Raw genomic sequence first — 20,344 nt, forward strand, 5'->3', positions numbered from 1 at the left:
TTCATTCTTAAGACATTTCTGCAACTTTAGTGAAAGTGATTTGTTATAGTCTTCCTTACGCCTCCTTGTTCTTTAAAACTGCATTCAGTTGATGAAGAATTTATTAAAACTTACAGGATCGCACTCTCCTGGGTTGTACTCAGGGCATATTCTTTTAGTTTGGACTGCAACAAATTGATCTTCAATTTTTTCACATTTGTAATGGCTGCAATTATCGAGTAGCAGGATCTCATTAACCTAAGATTTTATAAGAAAATAAAACAATTTTTTTTTCATTATCATCAGGTATAGTGTTATCACTTAAAAAATGTCTGAGCTAATTGAGTTTTCACACTTCAAAAATTCTCTGATGCTTCTGAACTTCTTTCAAGTAGCAAAAGCAAAATTTTGCAAACTGTGACTAGTTTGAACATTTAAATCCTGGATCTGAACACTCGGACTACAAATTAGAAACCGTTGCCCAGGTAACCACACATATCAAGATTTTGCTATTCCAAGTAAGCATTCAATTCAGAGAACTGGTGTGTTCTTTTTAGAGTAATTTCAGTTTTAATTAGATTTTCGCTAGTAAGGGACATGAGTTGATTCTTAGCTGTTCTAACCTATTGGCTGATAGAGAGATCTGAAAATGAAAGACTTACATTGAGCACGTGAACAGTGTTGTTACTTAGTTTGATTTTGCAAGCTACTTCAATACACTTCCCACAGCAGTCGCCATCCTCAGTCATATATTGATGACCCTACTCGCAAGGAGATGAAAGAGAAAGCATGCTGAGTTGGTGATGGAGAATTGCAGACTTCCTCTGAGGGCTGACTGGGCAGTCTAGCGAATCTGAACTCACCGGTGGGCAAGATGTTTCACATGGAACTGTTTCACAATGCACAATATTTTCCTTAGTCACTGGGTTTTTCTCAGATGTGCAGGTACATTTCTCACATGAATTGATTGCTACTGACATTCCAACCTGGAAGACAGAAAAGAAATTCAAATGGCAACAGTTTCTATATAACATATATGCAGAGTTGAAAGCATTGCTGAGAACCGCTAAGGTTGCTGAAATGCAAGTGCACCTGAGTTGTTCAACATTCATCGAGCATAAAGTTGTTTAGCTGTATGCCTTGCAAGAAAGCACACGTTAGGAGGAGACTAAATGAAGCAATATAAAAGAGAAACGTAAATTAATAAAATGCAGGTAAGACTGGTTTATACTACCTCATTGTTTCACCAGCTTTTCAATCCTCCATTTAAGATTTTTTTTCCCTGTAAGTCATGTCCAGTGGTTACAAAACAATTATAATTTACGAATGGAGATTAAAATAATTGGATACATATGCAAATACATAAGCAGAAATACAAATTTACACATGGATTTTAGTCTTTCTGAAATATATCCCTAAAAGGCTCCGGTGCTAATGTTTAAATTTTGACTAAATGACCTAAGTACCAATTTTAGCAAAAGATTTAGGTATCAATTAAAGCAAAGATCCTAGCTTTATTTTTGAAGGTTTTCTGGGTTTATTTCAAAGAGCGGTTGATTTTGAGCTATTCATCAGTTTGGAAAATTCAATAATTACAGTAGTGGGATAGAGTTTAAAAAGAAAGTACATAACTAAAAACGGTACACTTGTTTTATGCTACATGTTGGGGAACTCTTCTGTGATCTTTTTTTTTTTTGACATTAGAAAAAAAAAAACTTCTATTAAGGGCTAGAGGTGAAAAACCATGAACTAGGAAAAGAACATTCTCAGAGGTTTATTTTGGTAGAAAGGGTGCATGTTTCACTTCCAGCAATACACCACTATAAGTGTAACATTCTCACCTTGTACACTGTACTGTTTATCACACAGATGTCATCAGGTATTCGTTCTGAAAAATGACAACAAAAAAAATTCTGGAGTAAACTCAAAGTGTGAAACTTTCTGAGAAGTCAAGATGTTATCAAGTTTTGTTAGTAACACAGAGATAATGGAAAACTTGAATTGTGGAATACATGCTTAGAGCTCATATTCAGTACAGCTGGATGTTTAAGTAAAGTTTCATCTTTGAAACTAGCTAGAAGAGTTGAGGAGGAACGGCTTCAAACTCAAGCTATACATGAAAAATCCCTTTTTTGCCCTTTTGGTATCAGGTTCACATCAAATTAAATTTGTTATCTCCTCTTTGAACCCTAGAAGTCCAGTAAATTTCAAAGATGTCTTTGTAATTGATGCTTTATGACCTCTCAGAACATGGCTTAGATGGAGGATTGACTCTGAGTGGAGGTATTCTTACAATAGTCATATAAATAATTTGACAACATGGAAGAGCCCATTTGTATCTTTCACAGAACTACTTCAAACTTGGCTGTTCCTTTGTTTTGATCTTCCTGTTTTGGGATTAATTTATGGCTACCTTTTCCTTTTTATTATTTTGTATAAATATATGTGTATAAATATATATAAAAATAAACATATACAACTTGAGGTTTAAAATTTTCATGAACATTCAACAACAGTGTAAGTATTTTTCATACATCAACAATTCAGTTACTGATTACAATTCACTTGGTATTATTGCTTTATCTTACTTGTTTTGTAGTTATCTGTTAAGCTTTCTGCTGGCTGATTATGCATCTTAGTTTAGCTACAGTTAGGCTAATTTTAGTGTGCTCCAATGTTACATAAATAACAGGAAATAAAATGCATTAATAACCTTTATGATTACAGAGATAGTTGAGCTACATAGACCACTTGAAGGTTCCAAGTATTATCCTGCTCTCCCACCCATTCTAATTCTCTCAGCAAACGTCACTGAAAATAACCTTTTGTTTTTAAATAAACTTCTAATGCGTATTTAGTAAAAAATGGATGTGTGTTCACTGAGCCAGAACAATTTATGGAAGATTTTGCTGATTTTGTGAAAGATTAAGAACTTGCTTTAGTTATTAAGAGAAGTGCAAATCTAATTTACCAGACTGTGTAGCCTAGTGTGTATATATGTATTTTTAATACTTACGGCATTCAAATTCAGGACAACATGGGTCTTTTGGTGGCAGTACAGGCATGGAAACAAATCCTAGGTCGCAAGTTGGTGTTTGAGCTGTTTGGCATAGGAGCGGCTTGCATTGTACAGTAGTAGTGAGAGGGTCACAGACACAATTCTGGCATTCACTGATCCAGTTCTCTCCGGGCTGAAAATACGGAAATGATTTATTCTTAAGTGCTCTCTTACTCTAATTGTTCTGTGTCACCTTGAGATAGACTCTCAAAATGAGTAAGGAGTTCAGGTTAGAGTTTTCTTAGCATATGATTTCAGGCCCTAAGAGCAGGCAAGCTGAGAGCAATCACAGAATTGTCTTCTGTGTAGAAAGAATGAGATTTTAGCAGTTTCATAACTGTTCTACTTATTTCTATGACACTTATATGTCTCTTATTTAAAAAAAAAGTCTCTACTATGTGGTATTAGTGAACTTTTCCATCTCCAGATTACTTAAAAGCCTGCTAATGCCAGGTTGAAGAATGGTGTGCTATCAGGTCATTTTTAACATGACCAACTTTGTTATTGAAATACATAAAAGTTGGTTTAAACTGGCTATTAGAGGATAGAAATTGGGCTGTTTTTGCAACGATGATATATTAGAAAATAATGAGGGGAACCACCTTTCGTGGAGGACTGACATCAGTACAGTTTCTTTCTGCTGAAGTTGTGAGGGACGTTGCTGTGGTTGGTGAGACAGAAGAAAATATATGTTCTGTGGATGGGGCGACTTGCGTTGTAGTTTCTGAGGTGACTGAAGTGAAAGGAGTTGTTAAAGGACATGGGCCTTGATATGCATCAATTTCGCATTCCTTGCTGCAAAGTGCATAAAAATTACAGCCGGCCATATCTGTTCTGTTGTATACCACTTCCCCTGTAGAGAAAAATTGGAGGAGAAATTAAAAGACCAATAAAATACTTAGGGGAAAAAAACAAGAAAATATTGTGAAATGTAAAGTGTATTTGTGTGTAAGAAGTTCTTTTTTTAGATGATTTTGAGTAGGTATCTTTAACTGAATAGACTATTAAACGTTTATATTGCTTACGAACATTTTTATAAACATAAAAAAAGACACTTACCAGGAGAAAAAAAATTATCAAACACGTGACAAAAACATAGAGTTATTCTGCTTGATGTACTTGATTCAGTTACAGCAGGTGTGCTGGAGGAAGAGCTGAAGATTGCAGAAGTGCTTGTTGTAACGTGACTTGATTGTGATGTACCAGTTGTGGGTACTGTTGAGCAGAAGACATACTTTAGTTTCCAGCAGTGAATTTTGATCTCATAATTTTTACATATTGGAGAGGAATGTTCAACATTCTGGCAAATCAAGCCAACATTTCTGTGCATTCAACTACTTGACCTACTGCTAAGTGGTGATTGTAGAAGTCCTTTAGCTCTACGCTGACTATCATCTAGGGATCTGACAAATCTTAAAAGATTTAGCTCCAATGTTTTCAAAACTTTCAAAGTCACCACTGTCTCCCTCAAACTTAGGATGAGTGATATCATATGGGGTCCACTCACATGCTTGTCTAACACAGATACTAGTAGCAGAGGGACAGATAGATGAAAAAGTGTTTTATGTGTTGAAAGAAATAGAAATGATAGTGGAAGAAGTTACAGAAGACAGTGAAACCGATGTTGTTGTACGGAAATAGCTCTTTGTAAAATTTCCAGAGCTAGACAACAACATACCTGGGCTGCTTGTGGTAGTGAAACCTGTGGGAAAAACAGTAGTGGCAGTAATTTGTTGAGTAGAAGAAACGGATGTTGAAAGAGTAACCGTACTGCCTATGGTGCTTGTAATTTCTGACTGGTGGAGAGTGGAGGTGGTAGTGGGTGATGCTGGAGTCTGTGGTGGCACAGTGGAGGGTTCTTGTGGAGCAGACGTGGTTGTAGACATTGTGGTGCTTCCTGCGGTGGTGCTGGAGGTGCTGGTAGTGCTGCTGGCTCTAGTTGGCGTGATGATGGTGGTTGTGCCTTTTGTTGGAGGGGGAGAGGTCTTGGCAGTGCTGGCCGTGCTGGTGGTAGTGATGATGGTTGTGCCCTCTGTTGGTGGGGCAGTGGTACTGGGGACAGCTGTGGTGCCAGGAGTGGGTCTTATTTTTGTTGAAGGGACAGTGGAGGTGGTAGTGGGTGATGCTGGAGTCTGTGGTGGCACAGTGGAGGGTTCTTGTGGAGCAGACGTGGTTGTGGACGTTGTGGTGCTTCCTGTGGTGGTGCTGGAGGTACTGGTAGTGCTGCTGGCTGAGGTGGGCACTGTTGTAGTTTGCGTGATGATGGTGGTTGTGCCTTTTGTCGGAGAAGGAGATGTCTTGGCAGTGCTGGCCGTGCTGGTGGTAGTGATGATGGTTGTGCCCTCTGTTGGTGGGGCAGTGGTACTGGGGACAGCTGTGGTGCCAGGAGTGGGTCTTATTTTTGTTGAAGGGGCAGTGGAGGTGGTAGTGGGTGATGCTGGAGTCTGTGGTGGCACAGTGGAGGGTTCTTGTGGAGCAGACGTGGTTGTGGACGTTGTGGTGCTTCCTGCGGTGGTGCTGGAGGTGCTGGTAGTGCTGCTGGCAGAGGTGGGCACCATTGTAGTTTGCGTGATGATGGTGGTTGTGCCTTTTGTTGGAGGGGGAGAGGTCTTGGCAGTGCTGGCTGTGCTGGTGGTAGTGATGATGGTTGTGCCCTCTGTTGGTGGGGCAGTGGTACTGGGGACAGCTGTGGTGCCAGGAGTGGGTCTTATTTTTGTTGAAGGGGCAGTGGAGGTGGTAGTGGGTGATGCTGCAGTCTGTGGTGGCACAGTGGAGGGTTCTTGTGGAGCAGACGTGGTTGTAGACATTGTGGTGCTTCCTGCGGTGGTGCTGGAGGTGCTGGTAGTGCTGCTGGCTGAGGTGGGCACTGTTGTAGTTGGCGTGATGATGGTGGTTGTGCCTTTTGTTGGAGGGGGAGATGTCTTGGCAGTGCTGGCCGTGCTGGTGGTAGTGATGATGGTTGTGCCCTCTGTTGGTGGGGCAGTGGTACTGGGGACAGCTGTGGTGCCAGGAGTGGGTCTTATTTTTGTTGAAGGGGCAGTGGAGGTGGTAGTGGGTGATGCTGGAGTCTGTGGTGGCACAGTGGAGGGTTCTTGTGGAGCAGACGTGGTTGTGGACGTTGTGGTGCTTCCTGCGGTGGTGCTGGAGGTGCTGGTAGTGCTGCTGGCTGAGGTGGGCACTGTTGCAGTTGGCGTGATGATGGTGGTTGTTCCTTTTGTTGGAGGCGGAGAGGTCTTGGCAGTGCTGGCCGTGCTGGTGGTAGTGATGATGGTTGTGCCCTCTGTTGGTGGGGCAGTGGTACCGGGGACAGCTGTGGTGCCAGGAGTGGGTCCTATTTTTGTTGAAGGGACAGTGGAGGTGGTAGTGGGTGATGCTGCAGTCTGTGGTGGCACAGTGGAGGGTTCTTGTATAGCAGACGTGGTTGTGGACGTTGTGGTGCTTCCTGCGGTGGTGCTGGAGGTGCTGGTAGTGCTGCTGGCTGAGGTGGGCACTGTTGTAGTTGGTGTGATGATGGTGGTTGTGCCTTTTGTTGGAGGGGGAGAGGTCTTGGCAGTGCTGGCTGTGCTGGTGGTAGTGATGATGGTTGTGCCCTCTGTTGGTGGGGCAGTGGTACTGGGGACAGCTGTGGTGCCAGGAGTGGGTCTTATTTTTGTTGAAGGGGCAGTGGAGGTGGTAGTGGGTGATGCTGAAGTCTGTGGTGGCACAGTGGAGGGTTCTTGTGGAGCAGACGTGGTTGTGGACGTTGTGGTGCTTCCTGCGGTGGTGCTGGAGGTGCTGGTAGTGCTGCTGGCTGAGGTGGGCACTGTTGTAGTTGGCATGATGATGGTGGTTGTGCCTTTTGTTGGAGGGGGAGAGGTCTTGGCAGTGCTGGCCGTGCTGGTGGTAGTGATGATGGTTGTGCCCTCTGTTGGTGGGGCAGTGGTACTGGGGACAGCTGTGGTGCCAGGAGTGGGTCTTATTTTTGTTGAAGGGACAGTGGAGGTGGTAGTGGGTGATGCTGCAGTCTGTGGTGGCACAGTGGAGGGTTCTTGTGGAGCAGACGTGGTTGTGGACGTTGTGGTGCTTCCTGCGGTGGTGCTGGAGGTGCTGGTAGTGCTGCCTGCTGAGGTGGGCACTGTTGTAGTTGGCGTGATGATGGTGGTTGTGCCTTTTGTTGGAGGGGGAGATGTCTTGGCAGTGCCGGCCGTGCTGGTGGTAGTGATGATGGTTGTGCCCTCTGTTGGTGGGGCAGTGGTACTGGGGACAGCTGTGGTGCCAGGAGTGGGTCTTATTTTTGTTGAAGGGGCAGTGGAGGTGGTAGTGGGTGATGCTGCAGTCTGTGGTGGCACAGTGGAGGGTTCTTGTGGAGCAGACGTGGTTGTGGACGTTGTGGTGCTTCCTGCAGTGGTGCTGGAGGTGCTGGTAGTGCTGCTGGCTGAGGTGGGCGCCGTTGTAGTTGGCGTGATGATGGTGGTTGTGCCTTTTGTTGGAGGGGGAGATGTCTTGGCAGTGCTGGCCGTGCTGGTGGTAGTGATGATGGTTGTGCCCTCTGTTGGTGGGGCAGTGGTACTGGGGACAGCTGTGGTGCCAGGAGTGGGTCTTATTTTTGTTGAAGGGGCAGTGGAGGTGGTAGTGGGTGATGCTGGAGTCTGTGGTGGCACAGTGGAGGGTTCTTGTGGAGCAGACGTGGTTGTGGACGTTGTGGTGCTTCCTGCGGTGGTGCTGGAGGTGCTGGTAGTGCTGCTGGCTGAGGTGGGCACTGTTGTAGTTGGCGTGATGATGGTGGTTGTGCCTTTTGTTGGAGGGGGAGAGGTCTTGGCTGTGCTGGTGGTAGTGATGATGGTTGTGCCCTCTGTTGGTGGGGCAGTGGTACTGGGGACAGCTGTGGTGCCGGGAGTGGGTCTTATTTTTGTTGAAGGGGCAGTGGAGGTGGTAGTGGGTGATGCTGCAGTCTGTGGTGGTACAGTGGAGGGTTCTTGTGGAGCAGACGTGGTTGTGGACGTTGTGGTGCTTCCTGCGGTGGTGCTGGAGGTGCTGGTAGTGCTGCTGGCTGAGGTGGGCACTGTTGTAGTTTGCGTGATGATGGTGGTTGTGCCTTTTGTTGGAGGGGGAGAGGTCTTGGCAGTGCTGGCCGTGCTGGTGGTAGTGATGAAGGTTGTGCCCTCTGTTGGTGGGGCAGTGGTACTGGGGACAGCTGTGGTGCCAGGAGTGGGTCTTATTTTTGTTGAAGGGGCAGTGGAGGTGGTAGTGGGTGATGCTGGAGTCTGTGGTGGCACAGTGGAGGGTTCTTGTGGAGCAGACGTGGTTGTGGACGTTGTGGTGCTTCCTGCGGTGGTGCTGGAGGTGCTGGTAGTGCTGCTGGCTGAGGTGGGCACTGTTGTAGTTGGCGTGATGATGGTGGTTGTGCCTTTTGTTGGAGGGGGAGAGGTCTTGGCAGTGCTGGCTGTGCTGGTGGTAGTGATGATGGTTGTGCCCTCTGTTGGTGGGGCAGTGGTACTGGGGACAGCTGTGGTGCCAGGAGTGGGTCTTATTTTTGTTGAAGGGGCAGTGGAGGTGGTAGTGGGTGATGCTGGAGTCTGTGGTGGCACAGTGGAGGGTTCTTGTGGAGCAGACGTGGTTGTGGACATTGTGGTGCTTCCTGCGGTGGTGCTGGAGGTGCTGGTAGTTCTGCTGGCTGAGGTGGGCACTGTTGTAGTTGGCGTGATTATGGTGGTTGTGCCCTCTGTTGGTGGGGCAGTGGTACTGGGGACAGCTGTGGTACTGGGGACAGCTGTGGTCCCGGTGCTGGTTGTCATTGGTGGCTGTGGGCGGGTGGAGGTCAAAGTTGTCGGTGCTGAAGTTTTGATTGGTGTGGTGGAGGTTTGTGCAGCAGAGGCTGTGGAGGTGGAGCCTGCAGTGGTGCCTGGGGCTGGTGATGTTTTCTGGCAGTGCTTACGGTCACAGCACAGCACCCTTATCTCATAGTCAAAACATATGGGGTACTTTGTGATCTGATCCTGGTTTCTGCACACAAGTCCAGTTTCAAGGCTGCACTCAAATGTCTGTCCCAGTTTGTCCAGACTCCTGTTAGGGTAATTTACAGCACGGCAATTGATGTCTTGTGGCGTGTCACAAAGTGTATAACCAGCAGCTCGGATTTTTGCAAAGGTCTCGATGTCTCCATTTTGACTCCCAGGGCTAGGGGAATCCACGTTGAACCACTGCGTCCAGGCACACTGCTGCTGGCAGCTCTGTGTGGTCTTAGAGGTGCTGGCAGTGATGGTGGCTACTGGGGTGGGCACAGTTGGTGTAGCTGTGATGGTGGTTGTACCTTTTGTTGGAGGAGGAGAGGTCTTGGCAGTGCTGGTTGTGCTGGTGGTAGTGATGATGGTTGTGCCCTCTGTTGGTGGGGCAGTGGTACTGGGGACAGCTGTGGTGCCAGGAGTGGGTCTTATTTTTGTTGAAGGGACAGTGGAGGTGGTAGTGGGTGATGCTGGAGTCTGTGGTGGCACAGTGGAGGGTTCTTGTGGAGCAGACGTGGTTGTGGACGTTGTGGTGCTTCCTGCGGTGGTGCTGGAGGTGCTGGTAATGCTGCTGGCAGAGGTGGGCACTGTTGTAGTTGGCGTGATGATGGTGGTTGTGCCTTTTGTTGGAGGGGGAGAGGTCTTGGCAGTGCTGGCCGTGCTGGTGGTAGTGATGATGGTTGTGCCCTCTGTTGGTGGGGCAGTGGTACTGGGGACAGCTGTGGTGCCAGGAGTGGGTCTTATTTTTGTTGAAGGGACAGTGGAGGTGGTAGTGGGTGATGCTGCAGTCTGTGGTGGCACAGTGGAGGGTTCTTGTGGAGCAGACGTGGTTGTGGACGTTGTGGTGCTTCCTGCAGTGGTGCTGGAGGTGCTGGTAGTGCTGCTGGCAGAGGTGGGCACTGTTGTAGTTGGTGTGATGATGGTGGTTGTGCCTTTTGTTGGAGGGGGAGAGGTCTTGGCAGTGCTGGCCGTGCTGGTGGTAATGATGATGGTTGTGCCCTCTGTTGGTGGGGCAGTGGTACTGGGGACAGCTGTGGTGCCGGGAGTGGGTCTTATTTTTGTTGAAGGGGCAGTGGAGGTGGTAGTGGGTGATGCTGCAGTCTGTGGTGGCACAGTGGAGGGTTCTTGTGGAGCAGATGTGGTTGTGGACGTTGTGGTGCTTCCTGCGGTGGTGCTGGAGGTGCTGGTAGTTCTGCTGGCTGAGGTGGGCACTGTTGTAGTTGGCGTGATTATGGTGGTTGTGCCCTCTGTTGGTGGGGAAGTGGTACTGGGGACAGCTGTGGTCCCGGTGCTGGTTGTCATTGGTGGCTGTGGGCGGGTGGAGGTCAAAGTTGTCGGTGCTGAAGTTTTGATTGGTGTGGTGGAGGTTTGTGCAGCAGAGGCTGTGGAGGTGGAGCCTGCAGTGGTGCCTGGGGCTGGTGATGTTTTCTGGCAGTGCTTACGGTCACAGCACAGCACCCTTATCTCATAGTCAAAACATATGGGGTACTTTGTGATCTGATCCTGGTTTCTGCACACAAGTCCTGTTTCAAGGCTGCACACAAATGTCTGTCCCAGTTTGTCCAGACTCCTGTTAGGGTAATTTACAGCACGGCAATTGATGTCTTGTGGCGTGTCACAAAGTGTATAACCAGCAGCTCGGATTTTTGCAAAGGTCTCGATGTCTCCATTTTGACTCCCAGGGCTAGGGGAATCCACGTTGAACCACTGCGTCCAGGCACACTGCTGCTGGCAGCTCTGTGTGGTCTTAGAGGTGCTGGCAGTGATGGTGGCTACTGGGGTGGGCACAGTTGGTGTAGCTGTGATGGTGGTTGTACCTTTTGTTGGAGGAGGAGAGGTCTTGGCAGTGCTGGCTGTGCTGGTGGTAGTGATGATGGTTGTGCCCTCTGTTGGTGGGGCAGTGGTACTGGGGACAGCTGTGGTGCCAGGAGTGGGTCTTATTTTTGTTGAAGGGACAGTGGAGGTGGTAGTGGGTGATGCTGGAGTCTGTGGTGGCACAGTGGAGGGTTCTTGTGGAGCAGACGTGGTTGTGGACGTTGTGGTGCTTCCTGCGGTGGTGCTGGAGGTGCTGGTAGTGCTGCTGGCTGAGGTGGGCACTGTTATAGTTGGCGTGATGATGGTGGTTGTGCCTTTTGTTGGAGGGGGAGAGGTCTTGGCAGTGCTGGCCGTGCTGGTGGTAGTGATGATGGTTGTGCCCTCTGTTGGTGGGGCAGTGGTACTGGGGACAGCTGTGGTGACAGGGGTGGATCTTATTTTTGTTGAAGGGGCAGTGGAGGTGGTAGTGGGTGATGCTGGAGTCTGTGGTGGCACAGTGGAGGGTTCTTGTGGAGCAGACGTGGTCTGATAAGGGGTTGTTGAGACTTGTGTTGTCGTAGTTGTTTCAGTCTGAGTTGTGCTTGCTGTGCTTTCCTCTGGTGTTGGTACTTCAGTTTTTAGCATATCAGTTATTTTTTCGGGTGTTGTCAGTTTTATCTTTGTCTGCAATGTAAATGATGTTGATTTTACAGCAGTAGTTGTGAATTCTTCTGTGGTTCTTGTTGTAGTTTGTATTTCTGCACATGGTACATAGGTGCAGCATGATACTCTGATTTCGTAATTATAGCACTGTTTCGATTCTTGGTCTTTGTTATTGCATATTAATCCTCTGCTTTGACTACATTCTACTGTTTGGTTTAGATTATTTATTTCTCTGTCTGGGAGTTCTTTGGCTCTGCATTGAACACTGTTTGGATTTTGACACACACTGTGTCCTTCAGCTCTGAGATTTTCAAACGTTTCATAATCTCCACTATCCTCTTTGTTTTCGGGCTGCGTTGTATCGTACCATTCTGACCATGTACATACATTCTTCACACATACAGTTGTCACCGGTGCTGCAGTTGTCATTTCTGTAATTAAAAAGAGGAAATATAAGTCTTGCTTATTTTTATTAAAGTAAGTGTCAGGAAAAATATTCTTCTTCTGTACATTTTAATGTTGCATGTAATATTATATATGATAATGCAGTATCTTAATTTTAATGAACTTGCTTGAGAGTCTTGAATGTAATCTCTAAGATAGGTTTTGATCTCATTGGTATTATTTTCTAGTGGTACTTTATATGACATTTATTAAAAAATTGTAATTAAATATGGCTCATATGATACCCTTTGTGTGGATTGTCAGTACATAGGATAATGTGATGTCATGATTGCCACGGTGTAGGAAATATACCTTGGTAAATAAGATACAGAGATAATACCTCCTTGGTATTATCTCTATACTTTTTTACACTTAACTGTGTAATCACACAGGCTTTAAAATATTTTTACAGGTTCATTACTTTTCTACTTATTTTAATATTATTATATGTATATATTTATAAATATAAAATATAAAGTACATATGTAACACTTGTAACATTATTTAATTATTATATTATATACTATTTTATATATTATATATAAAATAACATTATAATATAGAATACACATATACAATATATATGAAATATACAGTCTAATAAGCATTTTCTACTTATTTTAACATGATTTCTTTTCCTATTCTTAGCATTATGAAGATAACCATGTAGAATATATACCACTCTCTTAATATGAATGTTAGTTATTAGAAGACTTGAAGGGAAATATTTAGTTCTTGCTGTAGTAGTGTATAATCCTGTGGAAATGTTTCTTAGAATTTCTCAGAATCACATAGTCACTATAATAAATTCACTGCAGGAGTAGAAGGAAACTGTTGATTTGGTTATTAAATAGAATTAGGAAAGGTTCCAAAGAATGGTTTTAAATAATTTGAGCATATTCTCAAACTAGATTTCTTATCTTCAGTTTGCATTAATGTGGCCAGTAATTTAAAAAATGGCAGTCTTCTATGTTTTCAGAAGTTGGTCTAGAACTACTAGTTTTGTTTGCAAGGAAAAAAGGAGATTCTCTAGGGTACGATGATTAATAAGCTGCATTTTTTTTTCTCCTGGAAAATACATGGTGAAATAGTGGAGACAGTTTCTAAGAAATGCTGTACTGATTTCTACATCCTTGATCATGGTCTTTTTTAGCAGCTGAAGCTGCTAGATGAATGGGTGGCTCCAGCAGAAGTCAACAATTTCAAGTAAAATTGTATGCCATTAACTGATGAAAAGGCCCTCCCTTTCAGGCAATTTTCAGTCCCTTCCAGTGATTTTTTCTATTATTTAAAAGAGTATATATGTTTACCTGAAACAGTAGTTGTGGGCTGACTTGAAGAAAATGTAAACGGGGTTGTAAATATGCCACATTTAAAGATATTTCTGTTTATTGTTCCATTGACATCGCATGTTGCACTGAAACACCATCCAGTTCCATCTGTGGTGTTGTAGATGAGTTCACCATATTTATAGCTATTCTCTTCATAAATGCAGTGGCATGCTGTAATTCAGAAGAAGTTTATTGTCAGACATCTATGAAAAGATATCCAGCATTTAATTTTCTTAATAATTCTTCTTGGCTATCTTACCTTTGTCATCAAACTTGCACTGTAAACCTTCTGATGTGCATTCACTGAAATGAAAAAAAACACAAAAAAACCCCATATTTTTTTTTTACTATGAGATCATTTTATTAGTCATCTTTCTGCCAGATACTAGCATCAAAATACTGGACACTTTATTTGTGTTTATTCCTTGAGTGTCCGGTTCATATTGGCCTCTTTTCTGCCTTTGCTTTCCAAAATCTTTCTTTATATTAAACCTAAATTTATAAATAGAAGTGAAACTATATATTCTAAATATTATGCAAAGCTACATGTAGGAGTCTTAAAGAAGACTTTCCTTCTTTCCTCCTCATCACTTTCCTTGCACTTGCAAAGTTTTTGTACTAAAAAGCAGGCTAAAAAGGGAAACCGAGTCTAAATGCTACAAGCAGTGTAAGAATGTAATAAAATCCTTGAAAGCAGAATCATAGAATCATAGATTCGTTAGGGTTGGAAGGCACCTTTAAAGGCCATCTAGTCCAACCCCCCCTGCAAGGAGCAGAGACATCTTCAACTAGAGCAGGTTCCTCAGAGCCCCGTCCAGCCTGGCCCTGAATGTTTCCAGGGATGATGCATCCACCACCTCTCTGGGCAACCTCTTCCAGTGTTTCACCAACGTTATTGTAAAAAATTTCTTCCTTATGTCCAGTCTGAATCTGCTTCCTTCTATTTTAAAACCATTATCCCTTCTCCTATGACAGCAGGCCCTGCTAAAGAGTTTCTCCCCATCTTTCTTGTAAGCCCCCTTGAGGTACTGGAAGACCTCTATAAGGTCTCTCTGGAGCCTGCTCTTCTCCAGGCTGAATGGCCCCAACTCTCTCAGCCTGTCCTCAGAGGAAAGGTGCTCCAGCCCTCTGATTATCCTCATGGCCCTCCTCTGGGCTCACTCTAACAGCTAGTTGGAGTAGACCCTTGTTAGATATCTATACTCCTTGAACAATATTTTTCCTGATATAAGAATGGGAAATAGAGAAAGCATGGTCATAAAGAACTTACTGGTTGTATCTTTATGCTGAGGATTTACAACACAATCAGGAACAAATTCAACAGAACATAAAATCACATAAGAAATTCTTACTGATAATGTTGTAAGAAAACTGTCATTAGATATTAAGGGATTGTTTTTACACCAGTAGTATAAACTAGCCCTGTCATGTAACAGGAACGTGCAGTTTCCCACTGCTACTTTGAACGTTTTTCCTTGTGCAGGATTGGGCTGGTATGGAAGTCTTACCATAAAAGACATTCATCCCGTCTATATATCTTTCCATCTTCATTATCATAACAGTCGCAGAGACTGACGCACTTCATCTGATCCTCATGAAAATATGGCTTGTCTGATGGGCAGTTAGGGTAGCAGCCTGCAAGAAGGAAAAGGGCATATAGAAGGTAGAAAAGGTGAGAATGAGATATGGTCAGAAAAAATATTATTTGTGTAGAATGCATTTGCAGGTCTTGTTTTTAATAGTCATAATTTTTACTACTTGATTTTTTCCAATAATTCTAGAAAATAATGCAGAGTACTAGGATCACCAGAGCCCACCCAGAAGGACTTAGTCCTAGAGGTGTTTTTAACTTCAGTTTCCATACTCTGCCTCCATTCCTGTGGATGCAAAGATGGTGAAGAGAATTCAGTGGTGCAAATGCAGCTGATGGGGGAAATACATGGTATTAAAGACTATTAAAATATAATAAAATGTACCCATTTAAAGGTACTTGGAGCTCTTTTTACCTTCTAAACCTGGCAAATTATGGAGGCATTTTCCACTTGGATTCCTACAGGTCTTCATACAGGAGGCTCCACAAGGCTTATAGTGCCATTCACATTCCCCTTGTTGATTGTAGTAATCACAGAACAGTGCTAAGGAGAAATAGAAATTTGGTCATGTTCAGAAAAAAAAAAAAAGAGCTTTTTTTTTGGCTCATGTCGAAAAAGTCTACACAGTGAGATTATAGAATCATAGAATCATAGAATGGTTAGGGTTGGAAGGGACCTTCAAAGGTCATCTAGTCCAACCCCCCTGCAAGGAGCAGGGACATCCCCAACTAGATCAGGTTGCTCAGAGCCTCATCCAGCCTGGCCTTGAACGTTTCCAGAGATGGGGCATCCACCACCTTTCTGGGCAACCTGTTCCAGTGTTCTATAACTCGCATCGTAAAAAAATTTTTCCTAATTTCTAATCTAAATCTACCCCCCTCTATTTTAAAACCATTACCCCTCGTCCTATCACAAGAGGCCCTACTAAACAGCCTTTCCCCATCTTTCTTGTAGGCCCCCTTGAGGTACTGGAAGACCACTATCTGGTCTCCCCGGAGCCTCCTCTTCTCCAGGCTGAACAGCCCCAACTCTCTCAGCCTGTCCTCATAGGAAAGGTGCTCCAGCCCTTTTATCATCTTCGTGGCCCTCCTCTGGACCTTCTCCAACTGGTCCATGTCCTTCTTATGTTGGGGGCTCCAGAGCTGGACACAGTACTCCAGGTGGGGTCTCACCAGGACAGACTAGAGGGGGAGAATCACCTCCCTCGACCTGCTGGCCACGCTTCTCTTGATGCAGCCCAGGATGCGGTTGGCCTTCTGGGCCGCAAGGGCGCATTGCCTGCTCATGTTGAACCTTCTCATCCACCAGCACTCCCAAGTCCTTCTCCTCAGGGCTGCTCTCAGTCCATTCCCCGCCCAGCCTGTATTTGTGCCTGGGATTGCCATGACCCAGGTGCAGGACCTTGCACTTGGCCTGGTTGAACTTCATGAGGTTGGCACGGGCCCACCTCTCCAGCCTGTCAAGGTCCCTCTGGATGGCATCCCTCCCTTCCAGCGTGTCGACGGCACCACACAACTTGGTGTCGTCAGCGAACTTGCTGAGGGTGCACTCTATCCCACTGTCCATGTTGCCGACAAAGATGTTGAACAGGGCCGGGCCCAACATGGACCCCTTAGGGACGCCACTCGTGACCGGTCTCCACATGGACATTGAGCCGTTGACCACCACTCTCTGAGTGCGGCCATCCAGCCAACTCCTTATCCACCGAGTTGTCCGTCCATCAAACCCATGTCTCTCTAGTTTAGAGAGAAGGATGTTGTGCGGGACAGCGTCAAAAGCTTTGCACAAGTCCAGGTAGATGATGTCAGTTGCTCGTCCCTTGTCCACCGATGCCGTCACCCCGTCATAGAAGGCCACCAAATTGGTCAAGCACAATCTGCCCTTGTTGAAGCCATGTTGGCTGTCACCAGCCACCTCCTTGCTCTCCATGTGCCTTAGCATGGTTTCCAGGAGAATCTGCTCCATGACCTTGCCAGGCACAGAGGTGAGGCTGACCGGCCTGTAGTTACCTGGGTCTTCCTTATTCCCCTTTTTAAAAATGGGGGTTATGTTCCCTCTCTTCCAGTCATCGGGGACCTCACCAGACCGCCACGACTTTTCAAATACAATAGCCAGTGGCTTGGCAACTTCATCCACCAGTTCCCTCAGGACCCACAGATGGATCTCATCAGGACCCATGGACTTGTGCACCTTCAGGTTCCTCAGATGATCCCAAACCTGCTCTTCGAGTACAATGCACATACATAAGACACCCAGAGTGTGTGTTCATGGACATCAGAAAGGCACTATGCATTTGACTACACTCTCAGAAGAGGTGTTTATGACATAAAACTCACGACAGATTGATGGGCTTCTCCAGGCTACGCAGACGCCAACTGCACTGCACGCTTGAGCATAGGCAGCTACTGCTGTACAAAAGCAATCGCAGTCTCCTCCAGTGTCACATGCACAAGCGTCTGTCACACAAGCTTGGTAATATTTTGCTGGTTCAACCTGTTATTAAAAAGAAATGTAATATTATACATCCTGCCTTCTGAATTGTTTCTTAGCTTTGCTAGGCTAATTTTCTTAAAACTATAGTATCTCAGAAGAAAGGTCTACATGAGTAATTTCTTTTTCTTCTGTTTGTATACACTGTTAAACACCAGAGGTGATGCCAGATGATGCATCCAAATTGTGTATTGACAGATTTTCAGACACTCAGACTTGTGTCCTAGTGGAAGATTTAGATTCATGTTCCCAAGCAGTATTAGGCAAGTACACTTGAAAATGAAGGTCTCAGCCTTTGGAAAGAGTTAAGGTAATAGGAAGAGCACAAAGTTGCCATGCATTGCTTGATATATACTTCATGTCAAATAAAGACTATGCTGATACTTCATTACTATGTTTCATTGAGATTGTGTTCTGTACGTGGTATATGAGAATTTTTATTCAATTCACACTACAAGAAAACACATAGCAATTAAGAAATTATTATTCCTTGGTAATAGGTCAATATTTCCTATGAACTAAATGTCCTTTTATTTCTTACAGGTAGGGACTATAAATCTATCCTACTGAGCAGGATTCAGATTGAAGTTTTTCCTGACACAATTCAAAGTGAAACATACTAATGAATTAGGCATGCATGTTAAAATGTATGAGGTTAGCAGCTTCAATAATACACAGACCTAGTCTTCACACAGTAAACTTCTCTCCTGGTAATACCTGAGAGTGACAGGCAGCAAAGACGTTGCTATTGATGATACTACACTGCTTCTCTGACCAGGACTTTCGGTAAGGGTTGGTAGAACACGGGTCCTTTATGCTGTAAGCATCAGGACATGTAGAGGATACTTTCCAGCTGTTTCCAAACTCTAGGACATTCTCTACCACAGACTGACTCCTTGTAGTAAAGTCATTGATGCCGTTGCCATCATAATTTCCACAGAGGCCACAAATCTGGCCCTGCAAAAGGAAGTAAATAAAATAATAATGGATGTGAGAAAACTTGAAACAATATCCGAGACAGAAAGAATACTTGAAATTCAGCTCTTAGCATGGTGCCATTCTATTCTAACATTGCTCAACATCTTTATCCTTTGTTTCCTCAGCAACAGAACATCACCACTAACGTTAGAAGGATACTGCTGTTGACTTTTCTTCTTTTAAATCTGAACAATAAAACCATCTTTGTCATTGTAACTTTCTGCCTTTGAGGTATGTCTTTAACAAGAAAATGAGGACTCTCAGTTAGCTGACTAAGCTTTTAATCTAAGCCTTCTTTCATACAATAGATGTACATACAAAAAGCAGCCTTGCAAAGCTGTCAAAAATACTACCAGTCCAGCCACAAAGTCATTAAGTCTTTACTATTATGACTGCTCTCAGGTATAAAAAGAAATTACGTTTCCCTTGCACATCCAGAAGTATCCCTCAGTCTAAATGTATGCATCTGTAAAACTGTGATAGGCTGCAATAGATGCTATGCTCTCTGTATTAAAGTGTGTACTTTCCATATTACTACTATTTTTATAAAGTGCCAGTGGGTGAGGCAGCAAATGGACCCATGATACTGAAATAAATTTGTATATATAGTTCTAAATCACAGTTACTTTATATACCTAGTTGAAATGTTACTGTGATATACAACAGGATAACAAATTCTTTATATACTGCAGTTCGTAGTACATACATATCATAAGCTAGGAGAAGGAGTATGACAACAGGAATACATTTTGCTGTGCAGATATATGCTTGAAAAATACATAGTAGCATTTTACAAGAGGCTTTAACACATAATATTTAACTTCCTTCTTCTTGACGTATGATAATTTGATTTGTGTGTCAATGAGAAATTGAAAAAATAGATTGCTTTCAAGATAAAGACTACTTAATTGATTTCTGCATATGTAGATACATAATTTTAATAAGGTCTCATAACCTTTACCAAGGTTCAGGGGGTCATTTTAACAAAGTCAAGTCTAAAAAAAGCTGATTGCCAACTCAAGTTCTGTCAGGCCAAATAGGCACTGAAAGCTGCCTTCAGAGCTCAGAATAGCAGCAGGGGGATGACATGGTTTCCTGAGGCACCAGAGGAATGAAATCTAACACGGAATGTCCTGCAGGAGTGCTGGAGACATCACAAGTTTGGGATCTTGGCAGATTCACACCAAGTCCAAATCTGGACTGTAAATTGCCATTTAACTGCTAGTTCCACACCTTAAAATCAGGGCTGAGCTTGATGAAGATGCTCGTTTTCTTGTCCCACGTGAGGATCAGTCCACTTGTGGTCTCAATTACCAAGTACATACCCATATAGCGGACTGTGTATGGCACCTTATCATCTTGTCCTCTCTTTACAACACTGATGTGCTCCTCACCAAGTATCAGTTCATAGCTCTAAAACGGGAGGGAAAAGTGATTAGAAATGAACTCAGTAGCTAGATGAACTTTAAAGGTCACTTCCAACCCAAATTGTTCTATGATTCTATGATAAATCAAAACTACATAGTTCACATCACAAGTTCCTGGAACTGTGGTAAAAAGGTATTTAACATGGCGTAGGGAAAAAAAAAAAAAGGGTGTTTTGGTAGTCATGGAGGAACTATATTATTTACAGAATAAAATAATTTTCTGCCATGATAGAATAAATTTCTGCTAAAGACAATTTTCCTGTAGATCTGTAGCTTGCCTAGGAATGGTATAAGATAGGGTGGGAAATGGAAAAGATAGGAAGCTGGGAAGCTCTACTAAATATTTCACTTGAAAATTATTTAAGCTTAATTTACAAGTTAGTTTGCTTGTAAAAATATTTTTCCAACTTCCTTGAATCCATGGATGTCTAGGCTTCTCCTAAGCCTTAAGGAGATATAGAACAAAACTAGTCTATATGCAAAACATTCTTACCTCTAAGAAAACTTTGATCGATTTTGAGCAAGTTGTCCCAGTGTTGCCACAGGGAATATTTTCAGTGATAACCCTGAAGGTCCCGTTGGGTATGCCGCTTTTCCCACAGTGGTC

General features: G+C 44.0%; 1 protein-coding gene across 1 annotated transcript in view; it reads right to left on the reverse strand.

Annotated features, from left to right (window-relative positions):
- Window positions 1-20,344, reverse strand: part of LOC147600581 (uncharacterized) — a 43,346-nt gene that overhangs the window by 2,785 nt on the left and 20,217 nt on the right. The window contains exons 23-41 of the mRNA XM_086748146.1: window positions 20,231-20,344; window positions 19,544-19,723; window positions 18,050-18,289; window positions 17,179-17,335; window positions 15,257-15,385; window positions 14,759-14,885; window positions 13,510-13,553; window positions 13,230-13,421; window positions 10,428-11,906; window positions 9,298-10,181; window positions 8,112-8,736; window positions 4,716-7,808; window positions 4,097-4,252; window positions 3,640-3,890; window positions 2,996-3,170; window positions 1,821-1,867; window positions 843-965; window positions 642-740; window positions 115-237 (exon numbers count right to left, since the gene is read on the reverse strand). Coding sequence (XP_086604272.1) covers window positions 115-237; window positions 642-740; window positions 843-965; window positions 1,821-1,867; window positions 2,996-3,170; window positions 3,640-3,890; window positions 4,097-4,252; window positions 4,716-7,808; window positions 8,112-8,736; window positions 9,298-10,181; window positions 10,428-11,906; window positions 13,230-13,421; window positions 13,510-13,553; window positions 14,759-14,885; window positions 15,257-15,385; window positions 17,179-17,335; window positions 18,050-18,289; window positions 19,544-19,723; window positions 20,231-20,344 — 8,238 coding nt within the window. The remainder of the gene's footprint in view (window positions 1-114; window positions 238-641; window positions 741-842; window positions 966-1,820; window positions 1,868-2,995; window positions 3,171-3,639; window positions 3,891-4,096; window positions 4,253-4,715; window positions 7,809-8,111; window positions 8,737-9,297; window positions 10,182-10,427; window positions 11,907-13,229; window positions 13,422-13,509; window positions 13,554-14,758; window positions 14,886-15,256; window positions 15,386-17,178; window positions 17,336-18,049; window positions 18,290-19,543; window positions 19,724-20,230) is intronic.

The sequence above is a fragment of the Chlamydotis macqueenii genome, chromosome 5 (assembly GCF_036417535.1).
Source record: "Chlamydotis macqueenii isolate bChlMac1 chromosome 5, bChlMac1.mat, whole genome shotgun sequence".
Taxonomy (NCBI): Eukaryota; Metazoa; Chordata; class Aves; order Otidiformes; family Otididae; genus Chlamydotis; species Chlamydotis macqueenii.